This window comes from Hyperolius riggenbachi, chromosome 10, assembly GCF_040937935.1.
Source record: "Hyperolius riggenbachi isolate aHypRig1 chromosome 10, aHypRig1.pri, whole genome shotgun sequence".
Lineage (NCBI taxonomy): Eukaryota > Metazoa > Chordata > Amphibia > Anura > Hyperoliidae > Hyperolius > Hyperolius riggenbachi.
The window spans coordinates 26,277,687-26,293,604 of record NC_090655.1 but is presented as its reverse complement, the minus strand read 5'-3'; the positions used below and the strand labels follow the sequence as shown (position 1 = coordinate 26,293,604).

General features: G+C 45.9%; 1 protein-coding gene across 2 annotated transcripts in view; it reads left to right on the top strand.

Moving 5' to 3' along the window:
* The window catches only part of LOC137535685 (disintegrin and metalloproteinase domain-containing protein 9-like), a 166,056-nt gene that overhangs the window by 14,174 nt on the left and 135,964 nt on the right, over positions 1-15,918 (top strand). For both annotated transcript variants that reach the window (XM_068257550.1, XM_068257549.1), the window contains exons 2-3: positions 1,001-1,092; positions 6,992-7,068. In XM_068257550.1, the coding sequence (XP_068113651.1) occupies positions 1,001-1,092; positions 6,992-7,068 (169 nt within the window). The remainder of the gene's footprint in view (positions 1-1,000; positions 1,093-6,991; positions 7,069-15,918) is intronic.

The following is a 15,918-nucleotide window of genomic DNA, read 5'->3' as shown; positions in this document are numbered from 1 at the left end:
TCCCTAAAATTACAAGCCCATAGTTTACAAAGTGACAGTGTTATACCCTCTTGACATAAATATTTAAAGAGTTCAGTCCCTAAGGTAACTATTTATGTATTTTTTTTATTGTAATTTTTTTTCTTTTTATTACAAAAAATATATAAATTGGGGGGTGTGGGGGGTAATGAGTTAATTTATAATATAAAACTATGTATTTATATATGAAAAATGTTTTTGGATGTAGTTTTACTATTTGGCCACAAGATGGCCACAGAATTTTTTTGTGAATGCGTCCTGTAAGCGTAGGAAGTACGCTTACAGGATGTGTTATGAGGTTGGGAAACTTTTTTTTTCACAATGAACACGCAGCTTCTCACGGAAGCATGCCAATCATTGCTGCGGGGAGTTAGATCAACGAACAGGAACAATTTTCCCGTTCATTGATCTCCAGGCGAGTGGCCGGCAGCGTGCACGAGCGCGGGAGCGTGCGCAAGAGCGAGCGGGAGCGCGGTCAGCGCTGGTAGCGGTGGGGGTGTGTGTATCTATGCCCCTGGTGGGGAAAGGATGTTAAAAGGGGCATAGATACACGCTACCTTGGTGGTGAAGTGGCTAATATTGGAACGCATGCATTTGGCTGACGAGTTTTCAATCGTCAGTTAAATTGCTGTGTGCCTTTCCACTTCAATTTTTGATTGCATTTCAGTTGAAATCAATGGCAACAACAAAAAAATGCACGTCGCTATGCAGTTTCTCATAATTTTTTGTTTTTAATCTTTCCTCCTGGTAACGGGCTGGAAAACTCAACCGCACCGTGAAAATTGTGCTAAACACACGGAGAACACTTTGTATGAATCGTTGTGGCTGCATTGCGTTTGCAATCTTGGCTGCGATTTTCAGAGGGAAAAAGCTGTAACGTGTGTGGCCATCAGCTGCTGTACAGTGCAGAAAATCTGGGGTGAATGTGTGCTTGATACACAATGTACCTGTCATGCCTCTAACCATCTCTGTATTTCTGCAGGACATCATGTCTTTGGGCTTCCGAATGAGGAAATTGTGTTCCCAGAGCGGGTTTTGTCGAGAGAGAGGAGAGACGCCGGACAGAACCACACGGTAATCTGCAGTGCCTATTCCAGGCCTCTGTCTGTGCCATTAGGCAGGATATAAAAAAACATACAGCCAGTATAGGCAGCCTCAGGGGCGTAGCAATAGGGGGTGCAGAGGTAGTGACCGCATTGGGGCCCTTGGGCCAGAGGGGCCCTGCAGGGTCCACCCTCTATCACAGTATAAGCTCTCTATTGATCCTGTGCTCATAATAATACCTTCTATAGATGCTTTGAATAGTGCTAATCATTAACAAACTGCTCCCCATCCCCTTCTTGCACCTCTGACACTGTAGTTGCCATTGGCAGGTTTTGGTGCGCCGTATCAATTGTTATGTATAGAGTGCTTGGGGGGCCCCATTGTACAACTTGCATCGGGGGCCCACAGCTCCTCAGCTATGCCACTGGGTAGCCTGGCATAGTTTCCCTTAGTATAGGAAGCCTGATATAGTTACCCCCTAGTACAGCTAGCCAGGTATAGGTGCTACCATTATAGTTGGGTATAGGTGCCCTCAGTAAAGGTAGCAAGGTATAAGTGCCCCAAGAATAGACAGCCAGGTATAGGTGCCTCAATATAGAAAGCCAGGTATAGGTGCCCCCAGTATAGATAGCCAGGTATAGGTGCCCCAGTATACATAGCCAGCTATAGGTGCCCCAGTATAGGTTAGCCAGGTATAGATGCCCCCAGTATAGATATCCATCTATAGGTGACCTAGTACAGGTTAGTCAGGTATAGATGCCCCCAGTATAGATAGCCGGCTATAGGTGACTTAGTACAGGTTAGTCAGGTATAGGTGCCCCAGTAAAGGTTAGCCAGGTATAGGTGCCCCCAGTATAGATAACCAGCTATAGGTGACTTAGTACAAGTTAGTCAGGTATAGGTGCCCCCAGGTTAGATAACCAGCTATAGGTGACTTAGTACAGGTTAGTCAGGTATAGGTGCCCCAGTATAGGTTAGCCAGGTATAGGTGCCCCCAATATAGATAACCAGGTATAGGTGCCTCAGTACAGGTTAGTTCGGTATAGTTGCCTCAGTATAGGTTAGCCAGCAATAGGTTCCCCAGTAAAAATAGTTAGGTATAAGTACTCCCAGTATAGGTAGCCAGGTATAGTTTTCCCCAGTATAGGTAGCCTGGAGGGGGAGCAACGGGCACACAGCCCCGGGAAGGGGGCCTGACTTCCCCCTCCCTCACCTCATGCCCTTCAGCACTCCCGGTCCAGGATTAGTGCAGCGGTCGGGCAGCAAGACTCACTCACATCTTCGAAGAGTTCCAGGTTCAGGAGGTTCAAGCAGTGCTGGCCTTCTCTGTCTCCGTCGCTCACACCACTTCCACTAACCAGGAAGTGGAGGTGAGGGAGGGGGGAGTCGGGACCCCCTCCCCGGGGTTTGTGTGTCCACTGCTCCCCTCTCCTGTGGTATGCCCTGCCCGCAGAAAAAGGCCCTGTGTAGGACTCAGAGCTGTGGGTCACCCCAGGCACATGGCTGTCCCCAGTATAGCGCTGCTGTAGATCGCAGCGCTGTACACTGTTATTAGACGGCGGTTTCGCCATCTAACAGTCTCCTAGTGGTGATCGCCAATGAGAGACTGATGGCAGAGCGGAGCTCCGACATTCAAGCAGGGATGCGCACGCGATCCCCTGCAAACTCCGCCCCCAGGACTGCACGCCGATCGGCGTAGGCAGTCCTGGGGCTGCCACAGCGTCCACGCCAGTTGGCGTGGAGTGGTCCTTTAGTGCTTAAACTGAATCTGTATTGTTAAAATCGCACAAAAGTAAACATACCAGTGCGTTAGAGACATCTCCTATTCCCCTCTGTCACAATTTTGCCGCTCCCTGTCGCATTAAAGTAGTCAAAAACTGTTTTAAAAAGTTTGTTTATAAACAAACAAAATGGCCACCAAAACCGGAAGTAGGTTGATTTACAGTATGTCCACACCACACATAGAAAATACATCCATACACAAGCAGGCTGTATACAGCCTTCCTTTTGAATCTCAAGAGATCATTTGTGTGTTTACCTTCTTCCCCTGCAGCTCTCATCCACTGAAGAGTGACAGACTGATTGTTTCTTCCTGCAGACAGCTCTGTGTCTGTAATTACTCAGTATGTGACAGCCCAGCTAGCTCAGAGGACGATTTATCCAGCTTGTAAAAGGCAACTTTCTTCTCTCACTGACAAGAGAGCAGAGACGCTGCCTAATGTAAATAACACACACGGGAGTGTGCATAGAGGGGGCGTGGAGGGGAAGCGTGCATAACAGATCAACAACACTGAAGGGTTGGCAACCTTCCAGACACAAGGTGACAAATTCAACAGGAGAGAGATAAGTTGATTTATTACAGAGATGGTGATAGTAGAAAGTGCTGCAGTAAGCCAGAGCACATTAGAATAGGTTTAGGAACTTGTAGGATAGTAGAACAAAGGATGACATTTTTGTTACAGAGTCTCTTTAAAGAGGAACTGTAAACAGAAAAAAAAACAAAAAAAAAACGGACTCCTAGAGAGTGATGAGACGAACCATTTTTACTCCTGGCAGAGTAACGGTTTTTTTTTTTCTTCCTTCCAGCAGTTGTAACTGTTATACTAGGCTGTAACCACTTTTTTTTCTTTAACTGACTGATGTCATCTGAAATCGCCCAATGTATGTGTGGAGAGAAGTTCAGAACTAGCTGAAGGAGGCTAAAATTTGTTTGTTTATATATACAAACAAAATTGAATGGTTGTTGTAAAGCAGTTTTAGTAAGTAAAAGGGTAAATGTATGGAAAAAAGGGTGATTTATTGTAATGGGCTGGGCCCTTTTCCACTGGCTGTGATTTTGACTGATTTACATATAAATCGCAGTGCTCATTTCCCACTAGTGCTCCCATTTTTTCCCAGAATGCAGTTGTCGACTTGCGTGATTCTCATTGCAATCGTGCTCCAATCCCAACAGTGCAAATGAGGCAAGTGGATAAAGCAGCATGTGCGATCACAAATGCAGCGCAGTTGCGATCGCGCTTGTAATGGAAAAGGGCCCATGGAGAAGAAAGCAAAATGAAAGCAGATCAGGTCTGTTTCTACACAGTTAGTATCAAGTTTCAGCATAGCGTCAAAGTGCTCATACACTTACAATTTTCTCATTCAATTCCTTGCAGATTCCTACTGGGAATAGATTCCCAAAAATATCAGATTGATTTTTGATCAATGCCTTGGCACCAATTATCACTACCTTATATTGGTGACTATTAGGCGCTTGCTGGAGCAGTTTCCTGAATTACCTGATCCACTAGTTGTCTCCTACCCTCCTGGCAGTATTTTCTGGTGGTCTAGTGTTTCCCCTCAAAGTCTTCCCTGGCAGTCTAGTGGTCCCCTCTCCTTTACTAAAGTATTCCCTCAAACCCTGGTTATCTCACAGTATTCCTCCAGTCATCCTGTGCCCACGCTGTCAGTCCGCTATCCTCTCGTCAGCTGTATCGGCCTCCAATAAACTGTATGCATGGCCCCAGGCCAGGCGCCACATCGCTTTCCTGTGCACGGCAGCGTTCTGCACATGCGCAGTACAGAACACATGCGCAGTACTAAAAAATCATTACTATCAGAATGCATGTAGCCCAGGGCCAAGCATGTGTAGTACCTCGTGACCGGCCACGACTAACCAACTTTGAGAAGGGTCACTGATGCTGACTGGAGGGTCGTGGAAGGACAGCACGGGCACAGGATGACTTCAGGGTGCTGCAAGAAGCCCCATAAAAAATTAAACTGCGTTTTGTTTTTGACTTAAAGGGAACCTGAAGCGAGTAAAATTATTTAAAATAAGCACATGACGTAGCTGCAAATGAATATTACATACTTACCTCACCGTCAGTTCCTCTCAGAAGCTCACCATTTTCTTCTCACAGTGATCCCTTCCAGTTCTGACAATATTTTGTCAGAACTGAAATAAACCAGTTGCTGTCGGTTATATATCAGCAGCTGTCAGTTACTACTGAATGTGCAAGGTAATGTCCATGTTTCCCTATGGCTCAAGTGGGTGATATTACAATTTAACAGTGTGCTGACCAGGAAGCTGTTATGGAGTAGTGGCCATTTTTAAAATTAAGGACGAATTCCATTGATCACAGAGGACGAATGGGACGCAGGAGAGGAGAAAGAGATTGAGGAGTAGACTACACAGGAGGTAAGTATGACCTGTGTATGGTCATTTTGACTTTTTATTTTCCTTTCAGGTTCTCTTTAAAGTGTACCAGAGACGAGTAAGTATAAAAGATTTATACATACACGGGGCTTCCTCCAGTGTCCCGTCCCCCCCCCCCCCACGTCATCTTCCTCCGCCTTCTTGTTTTCCCATTAACAGTCCTGCTAGCTCAGTGAGTCAGGGCGCATGCGAACAAGAAGGCAGAGGAAGACGGCATGCAAGTGATCAGTGCAGAGGGGCTGGAGGAAGCCCCAGGTATGTATAAATCTTTTATACTTACTGGCTTTACAGTGTACCTGAGACGATAGTCGTGTTAGGCTTTATACTTACCTGGGGCTTCCTCCAGCCCCCTTGAGGCCGCTCAGTCCCTCACCTTCTCCCCTGGGCCACTCCTGGACAGCCCGATACTCTAGCTGAGTTGTGCTTCACTGCGCATGTGTGGCCCAGCCGTGCTCCCCTATGGCAGACAGAGATTGCTTCCGGGTACGGGAGTGGGACGAGGGAGCAGGTGCTGGCAGTGAAGCGGGGGACAGGAGTGGCCCGGTGAGATGGCGAGGGATGAAGTGACCTCAACAAGGCAGGAGAAAGCCCCAGATAAGAATAAAACAGGCTTCCTTAAAGTTTCCTGTTAACCCCCGGTAGTATGGTCACCCCCATACCTTTTAGCTGTATTCCCTGGTATTCTAGTGAACCCCCCCCTCTGCATGTGTGGTCGCAGTATATTATATATATATATATACCCATTACACCTAGGGAGCATTATTTGACCACTGGAGCTCCCCCCTCTCTACATGACCATCATGTACCTGCAAGCCCCCCTCCCCCCCTGAAGGCTGCAGCATCTCTCTCCCTCCTCCTTGCAAAACGCAGGCTATACTCCCTGTATACCTTGTCCAGTGTTGTGTCGCTCCACTCTGCAGCACAGTACACAGTTCACAGTTCAGTACACTGAGCTGCTCTGATGACAGCTGAAGAATTGAGCAGAGGGAAGCGACGCACAACACTGGGCAAGGTATACAGTGTATATATTACACTCTGCTAGCAGGAGGGGCAAGGTGATGCAGCCTTCAGGAAGAGGCTGGGAGATGAGAAGACTAGAGGAATTCCTGCTGACCACCGGAGCACGAAGAGAGATCTCGGAGAAGTGAGAGCCACACTCACGGGCAGCTCCTGCTATTTCTGTACACTTCTCCCTCTGCAGTGTGCACGAAGTGTCCTGCGGAGATGACGTGAGCTTTTTTTTTTTCTTCTTTTCACAACTGTTACTTCCCAGATGGCAGTTCGTCCTAGGCTCAATTAATATGCAGCCGCGGACTTACTTTATTAGGTGGGCGGGGCTTATGCCTTAACACTGTATTTAATGTGTTTTTTGGCTTCTTCTTCCTGGAAAGACTTGGTTTTCCCCCATAAAGTGGATGTCAGCTTCATGCTGGCGATGAGTTGAATATGTGGTTACAGTTCCTCTTTAAGATTTCCTTTAAATCTCAGAAAAATGTGAATTGTTCAGTGTAACATATGTGTTTCCTGCCTGGGATAGCTACATTGTACGTCAGACAAAGGTGTCTTAAGGATAGACTTTTGTCTGTGTACAGAGCTTAACAACATAGCAACTGCTTAATAATATGCTGCTTGTACAGCTACTGGCATAAACATAGGTGTGAACACTGTTTACAGAAAATGTACGGATGAACTTTACATGCCATTACTCTAATCTGTGGTTATTTCTGCCTACAGGATGAATGGGAGGATAAAGTGTCCTATATTATACCAACTTCAAACGGTACTCTGCTCGTAAACCTACAGAGGAACAGGTATGCAGAGCCCCGGTCTTCTTACACACTGAGCAGTGCTAAAGAGTAGAGAAAGTACACAGGCAACTTTATATACTGTAATTTAAAGCAGGATTGTCAGCCACAAAGTCAAATTCCATTTACCCACTGCTCTGTGTTTATTATGTAGTCTACAACCTGAACCTGCATTGCTAGCATTCCAATATAATCATAAATGTTTCTGCTGTAAAGAATCTTATCTCAGTCAGCCTGGCTCTATTCTGGTACATTGCCGAGGAGAGGGAAGCTTGTTATCTCCCCTCCCACATTCCTGCTCCTCACTGATTGGCTGATGGGAGTTCAGTGTGGCAGAAGCTCCTAAATATACAATCTATGCTGTGCTCACATGTGTTTACAAAGCAAGCTAAATATGACAGTGCAGTTTCTAGGAGGAAAAAAGAGTAAGGGAGGAACTTACATCAGGAGAGGCAGTAAAGATGGAAAATGCCTAAAACAGTTTTCTCTTTATTTTACTATAAACAATTCACTGAAATCAAAATGTGGACAGTACGATATATATGGATTGTAAGTAGAACAAGTATTTGTATACTAATATATGTTTGTTTGTTTTTTCTTGGGAGAGTATCGCTGTCCCTGCTTAGGGTACCCGAAGCAGATTAAAAAAAGTTACATACCTCATTAGTGGGAAGCCTCAGGATAGTCCAGAGGTTTTCCCGACCTTCCTCAAGCCCTCCACTCCAGCGATGGGTCCCTCCTAACATATTCGGCAAGCGGCTTTCGATTATGTTCCCATGGCCATGCTGCCGTCGTTGCACAAACCCGCAGATAGTGTGCCTGCATGACTACGTTCCGTACTCGCAGCAACTGCAATTTTAATACAAAGTAGAGGATGACTGCAAAATTGCTTTTCATTCACTATACAAAGCGATTTTGCAGTGATTTTACTACCCAACCAAAACCACGAAAAAAGAAAAAAAAATAGGAAATTGCAATTACTGTGCATATCACTAACATTACATTAAGCACTTTAAAATCACCAGAAATCGAACTGGAAAATGCTACAAAAATAGCTACAAAAAAACGCTTAGTAATTGTGTCTTGTGATTTTTAGAGGGCCCCACCCCTTACGTACCGTGGGAAAAAGAAAAACAAGAAGTCACAAGTAGCAATAGACTACAATAACACCATGGGAGTTGTTAAGCAATCAATGACTTGAAAGACAAAGCAAATCGAGAGCCTAATATGTAATATGTCAATTCAAAAATGGAGTCTTGGTAAAATTATGAGATTATACTCACAAAACTGGGTTACCGCTTGTAACCACAAAGACGGCAGGTGGGGAGATTAGACCTGACCCCACTCGCTTTAAGGATGTCGCTCTAAGTACAAAAAATAGGGGTAACACCCAGTGGCATAGCTAAGGAGGTATGGGCCCCAATGCAAGTTTCTCAATTGGGGCCCCCCAAGCACTCTATACATAGCAATTGATACGGCGCACCAAAACCAATGCCAACTACTGTGTCAGAGGTGCAAGAAGGGGATGGGGGACATCTTGTTTATAATTACCACTATTCAAAGTATCTATACAAGTGATTATTATGAGCATAGGACCAATAGAGAGCTAATACTGTAGTTGAGGGAGGGCCCTTCAGGGCCCCTCTGGCCCAAGGGCCCTGATGTGGTGGCTACCTCTGCACCCCCTATTGCTACGCCCCTGGTAACACCCTTCCACCAAAGGTGGAGTCACAAAATGAATGAATTTAGAACAGGCGCCAGTGTAGTAAAAAGTTTAAAGGCCATTTAAAAAAGGGTTGGTAGTGGTGAACTTACCTCCCATAAGTAGACTCATCAGTCTCACTGGAGCAATGTTTTCTTTATTCAAGACAGAAAACACTGCAACGCGTCTAGCGAGCAATCTCCCGCTTCATCGGCCAATAAGAGGGAGCTTGTTTCAATCTCAGTAAGAGTGAGCGCCTCCGAGACGGAGTCCACCATTACCTACCATTTTTTGAACAGCTTTTAAACTTTTTACTCTATACTGGCGCCTCTGTTCTAAATTCATGACCAATCAATGATATTCTACCCAGCCATGAGGAAACAAAAAAAAGTATTACAAAATGGTCTTCGGAGTATCTAGTTGAGCAATGCTTGTGGAATGTCTACATTCTGTTCAGAACAAAGAGTGACAAGCATGTGATTACTTCTGACTCTTGGAAAGTTGGCGAGTGCATCTTTGTGAACCACCAAACACCATCAACGGTCGGCTATGAACAGAGCTGGGCGTCATGCTGTTGGAGTTGTCAACCCGGAACGCCTGACTGGTCATCACTTCACAGACTTCCTCCCACCAACCGACAAAAAGCCAAGGCCTACACGGATGTGCGTGGTTTGTTGCTCGGAATGAGATGACAGTGGAAAGACAATCAGAAAAGAAAGCAGATTCCACTGTACTGATTGTGACGCCGGACATTGTGTAGTCCTGTGTTTCAAAATGTATCATACTCAAGATGTCTACTAGACTCTTGTCTGGACAGATTTAGGCCCAGTTAACATGATAAATCAATAGCACAATCGCAAGGGCTAAGCGCTAGTGCTCTTTTTAGGCGATTAGAGATTTTCTTCCTGTATACAATCAGGAAGTGAACTCTTTGACCTGGAACTGAATGTTACTAATGTATATTGGGAGCAAAAGCGCTTTGTGAGATTTCCCTATGCCTTGCTTTGCAGCGCAAACGCTCAGGAAATGGTGCAGGACCCGCGTTTGCAATCAGAAAGAAAGCTCATCACTCATGTGAGAACGCTAGAGCAACATTGTATAAGAGCATTTAAAGCGATTTTCAAAATCGCCAGCGCTAAAAAACCCCGAAATTGCTCATAGTGTGAACAAGCCCTTAAAGAGAATCTGTAAGAAGAAAAAAAAGTGCCCCTAGGGGTACTTACCTCTGGAGGTGGAAGCCTCTGGATCCAAATAAGGCTTCCCCCATCCTCCGCAGTAGCCCCGATCCAGTGATTGCAGCCCCCGGAAATCCACCTACAAGCGCAGGCGCAGTGGTGCCTGCAGCACGCAGGGATATTTACCTTTACGTTCCGACGCAGACACAGTACCATTTTCCCCCTCGGACTTGGGCGGAAATAGCTGAGCCTGATCGGGTCTGCTCTACTGTACAGGCGCGAGACCTGCCTGTGCCTGTGCAGTATCGCGGACCCGATCGGGCTTGGTTATTTCCGCCTGAGCGTGAGTGGGAAGATGGCACTGCATCTGTGCTGGATCGCAAAGGTAAATACAGGGCCAGATTTACCATAAGGCAGTGTAGGTACGTGCCTACATGAAGGGCCGTCCCACCTATGATGCTAAGTGAGGGTCTTCCACAGGTGGTGGAAGTCTGGGGGCGCCGTCAGGCAGGACCAGGAAATGTGCCTGGCCTGCCGCCACCCAGCTTCCAGCCGCCCGCCTGGCCGTGGGGAGGCCCGCCGTGAAGTGGGCTGGAGGGGGGTAGCAGTCAAACCCCCTGGAGGGGCTGTCTGGCAGCAGCATACAGCAGTGCAATAGTGGGTATATTTCCCACTATCTCACATCCTCTAGATTCACTTTATATTAGATTTATATATGTATATTTGTGAGGGGATAATTATTATTATTTAATACAAGGACACAGGTTCTGTTTACAGTAAGTTCCAAATACCCCTAAATTTTGCACCAAAGATAAGGTGGCATATTTCACACCTCCAGGCCTGATTTCTGGAAAGGCCATCTAGGTTTGGGCCTTGGGCTGCTGCTGTCCAGGGGGGCAGCTGGACATGTTAGAGGGGTGGCTACATATGGAAACTCAGGCTGCAAATACAGTGCAACACTTGAAAAAATGGAGACGCTAACCAAGAAAGCAGTACATGAAGGAGAGGGTGGATGCTGCACATGGAAGAGGAAGCTGCTGCACATGGAATAGGGGAGGGGGGACAGATGGACTGCTGTACATGGATGTTACAGAAGGAAGGGGGGCTGCACATGGAATGAGAGGAAGGTGCTGTACATGGTTGTTACAGAAGGAAGGGGGGCTGCACATGGAATGAGAGGAAGCTGCTGTACATGGTTGTTACAGAAGGAAGGGGGGCTGCACATGGAATGAGAGGAAGGTGCTGTACATGGATGTCACAAATGGAAGAGGGGATGGCACATGGAATGATGGGGCTGCTGTACAGGGATGATGCACATGGAAGCAGGGCCGGATTTCTAGGAAGGTCACAAAGTCCATCACATAAGATCAGAAGGGCAGCAGGACTTGGAGAGAGAAGAGATCATATGTCAAAGTAAATCATTCCTTCTGGTCCCACCAGGGTCGGTTCTAGTAACAGTGGGGCCCCAGGGCAGAATAAATCCGGAGACCCCCCAATAGACACCCCTCCCCCGACCAAAAAGCGGTATTAGGGGCCCTTTTTTGCAACAAATTTCACTCATAGGCCCCTGAGCTGGCTGCTGACCCTCCTTCCCAATCACCACCCAACCTAACTGTGCTCCTTAGGGCCTCTGCAGAGTCTTTGGCAGTGTAGCATCTCACCTGCCCTCCAGCACAGGTGAGATGCTGCTCTGCCAAAGACTCTGCAGAGGCCCCAGGGAGCAACAGTTTAGATGGGATGGAGATGCCTTGGGGGCCCCTACATGCTCTGGGGCCCTAGGGCAATTTCCCCCTTTGCCACTATGGTAGCACTGGCCCTGGGTCCCGCAGTGCAGCCAGCCAGCACTCTGCTCTGCACTAATAGATGAATTCCAGAGTTCCCCAATTCCAGCAAGTCTCTCTCTCACAATTCCTGATGTGTTATAACGATCAGAATCTGCTGTCACCAGATGATCCATTCCTCTGTATGATGGACATACAAGTTGATGTGAGAAATACCAGGGATATACATTACAAAGCAGATAGAACTAAGTTCCGCTGAGTTTTAATGCAGGCATTCACAAACATCCATGAGCTCTGCTAGTTTCTTCACCTTCTCTTTTACAGCTGTGACACTGACCCCAGCAGCTATTAATTACTTTCTTATTTAACCCTAATTTATGACTGTAGCGATCTCTTCTCTTCTTCAGTTAACTCTTTCCTGACTAATTTTCTTTGCTTCAGCTCCTACCATCTATGAGAACTGCAGGAATAAAAATGTTGTTTGCTTCCCTTTTATTGCCAAACTGTCGCTTTAAAGGACACCTGAGCTGTTACTACCTCTATGCTAGTGTGTATGGTTTGGCATCCTTCTGCTTTCCTGTAGCAGTAGAGCAGAGCAGGGACAAGGTCCTCCAGCACCCAAGGCTGAGACAGCAAAGTGCGCCCCTCGATTCCTCCCACCCCAGCAGTCACACACTGTTTGCTATTAGACTAAGAGGGCCACAGGGCCCACAACCTCCCCAACACCTTAATATCTAATTATCTGGCTTGCAGTCACTGCTATGTATCCCCTTTTCTTATTTCTTTCTGCTTCATACACAATTAGGAATGACAGCTGAATGAATTGTGCGCCCCCTCCTACACTGCGCCCTGAGGCTGGAGCCTCTCCAGCCTATGCCTCGGCCCGGCCCTGCAGTAGAGCATTGTACCATCTTAGCCATCAGCGAAAGCAGAGAGTTTTGAATCAAGATGATACCATTTATTGGTTTAAAAGAAAAAGAGTAAGCTTTCTGCTGATAATCCTTCTTCAGACTTTGTTGCTGTATACTGCCAATATGTTAGAGCACACCGCTATATGTACATTCAGCATTCAAAAGAGATACATAGATTTTTCAGCAAATATAAATAAATGTCATTCAGATGCTTTAAAGTGGAGCTGAACTCTTGTACAGGACAGAAGGAAAACATAGAGAAATGTATCCTGTACGTATTTAGAGAGCCTGTCTAATTCCCCCTCATCAGACTTGTCTAATGACAAGTTGTAATTTGATATCTACCCTGTGTCACCTGACTGCCAAAACATCTAAGCTCATTTGAAAGCACAGGATGTTAACAATATGTCTGCTTCCATTGATTCAGGAAGCAGACACACTACAGTAGACATAACAGATTTATTGTAGGATTTGTATCAGCTGTAACAAAGAAATGTTTTTCTTTAAAGGTTATGTTGTTGTGTATCTTTTAGAGCAGAGAGGAAGTATTGAGTTCAGGTCCGCTGTAATTACAACGGAACATCCAAAGTGGGTCTTGACATTATGTTTGCTACTTACCTGTTCTCTGTTTTGGATGGGCTTCTCTCCATTGCACTGCCCTGCCACCTGTTTGTGGCTCCGACTGCAGCCAGACTCACAGAGGACAAAGAAGCAGCGCATGCTCTGGCCACTCGCGCTCCCTGTAATTTCTCCCTCCTGCCCATGGCCGGTACAGTGTTATGCATTCTTGACAAGTACAGGTCATACAATCAGCGTTATTTCTCAAGTATGCATGCCCAGAACACTATCGCCCGCTGTGCACATTTGGGCAGGAGCGCAAATTACAGGAATTATTTGTTGAATGCGGTAATAGCGTTTATAAAAAAATATTGTGTTATATTTCATTTACAACAAAGTTTTACAAATTAAAAAAAACATTTAATAATGTGTTTGAAATCGCAAAGTGTGAAAACGATTATCTAACCCGTTTTAAAAGTAAAACTAATTACGTTTGTCAAAAAACAATAATATATGTATAATCGTTATAATTGTATAACCTTCATTTATCGTTTCTTCATGTAATAAAATCTGAAAAGATTGTTTATAACGATGAAAAAAAATATAAGTGCATTCGTAATTACTGTTGTAAAACATTAGTAAGTATTACTAACATATTACTACAACTAAACCTAACCCTACTCTCAAACAGAACCCTCCCTCTACCTATCCCTAACCCTTAGATCTCCATGGTGGTGCCAAATCCTAAGATAGGTCCAGGGCTTGCCCGCACTTCCCTCTAGGTGTCGCATGGTGGTTTGGGGGCACCAGTGAGTGAGAGAGACCTGGGGCCCCTGGGCTGTCATGTGGACCAGTGTTTGTGAAATCCTAAGATCCCCCTGGTGGTTGCTAAACCTAAATCCTGCCTGGTGGTGCCTAACCCTAAATCCCCCTGGTGGTGCCTAACCCTAAATCCCCCTGGTGGTGCCTAACCCTAAATCCCCTGGTGGTGCCTGACCCTAAGACCCCCCCCCCCCTGGTGGTGCCTAACCCTAAATCCCCCCTGGGTGTGCCTAACCCTAAGACCCCCTTGGTGGTGCCTAACCCTAAATCCCCCTGGGTGTGCCTAACCCTAAGACCTCCTTGGTGGTGCCTAACCCTAAGAGGGGGCTGCACATGGAATGGGAGGCGGCTGCTGTACATGGATGTTACACATGGAAGAGGGGGCAGTACATGGAATGGGAGGGGCTGCTGTACAGGGATGGCACACATGGAAGAAAGGGCTGCACATGGTATGGGAGAGGCTGCAGTACATGGATGATACACATGGAAGAAGGGGCTGCACATGGAATGGGAGAGGGCTGCTGTACATGGATGTTACACATAGAGGAGGTGGCTGCACAAGGAATGGGAGAGGGCTGCTGTACATTGAAGGGGAGCCACAAGAAAGATGGCCTAGGGTGAAGGAATTATGAATCCAGAATTTCACGCCTGTGATTTCTGCATAAATCATTGATGTCCCCTTTGTTGTCAGCTAGTCTGTTGTACGGTGGCCAAACACTATATTATAATATCACAGAGGTAAAGAGGAATAACCAGAAAAACCAGCCAGTCTACATCCATTGTAATGCCTGGCTTATAGGCAGTCCATAAAGCTATCACAAGTTTCAACATGTTTCATCAGGTCACTTATGTATGCATGTCTAACATACACCTGAAGTGAGAGGTATATGGAGGCTGCCATATTTATTTCCTGTTAAACAATACCGGTTGCCTGGCAGCCCTGATGATCTATTTGGCCTCCATAGTTCTTGCTGTCTGAGAAATCTATAGGTTGCCATACACTTATAGATTTGCAGCACATTTAACCATCAGATAGATTTGTCAGATGCCTGTCAAGTCGAATCTGACAGGAATCTGATGTGTACCACACACTAGGAACAGATTTCCAATAGATTTCAGAATTAAATCTATTGGAAATCTATTGGAAATTGATCTAAATGCATAATTGGACCAATAAATGCAATGCAACTCTATGGGCCATCGATCTGCCACCAGCAGCAGATTGACCTACATTTTTCCATCCTGTCAGATAGATCAAATCGATCAAAATCGACTGAAAATCGATAGAATCATTTTCAGCTCGATCAATCAATTACACAGAATCGAGCGATCGATCGATGACTGAAATCGACCAGTGTATGGGCCCCTTTAGAGTCCCGAAAATAGTCCAGCCTTGGAAAAATAACAGATAACTCCATAAAGCAGTCTACTCTGTAATCACAGCTCTGGAGGCCGACATACATCCACCTGACAACACACCTGCTGCACTCCTCATCAGCTCATTCCCTGCTCAGAGCTCCAGATAACTGCTGTCTGGCTGCTTCCAAATGGATCAGTGAATACTGGCGCACAGCGCCTCTGCATAAAAATGGCGTAGATTTAAAAAGATACGCTTATCGCTATTTATCGTTAGTATTGCATAATAATGGCGTACAGGGAAAAATGAAGAAAAATGGCCCACAGTAACGTTATTTATCAATAGCTCCCTACATAAGTCAAACTGCAGACGTTATTTAACTGCAAAACAGTGAATCGATTTAATGTAACACTGTCAAGCTTAGGGTTAGGCAGTGGCACCACCAGGGAAGATTTAGGGCCCGTTCACACTGCACGCGTTTCCAGCCGCGTTTTGGAAACGCGTGCAGGTGGCCAAAACGCACGACATCAGACATTGCATAGAGTGCAAT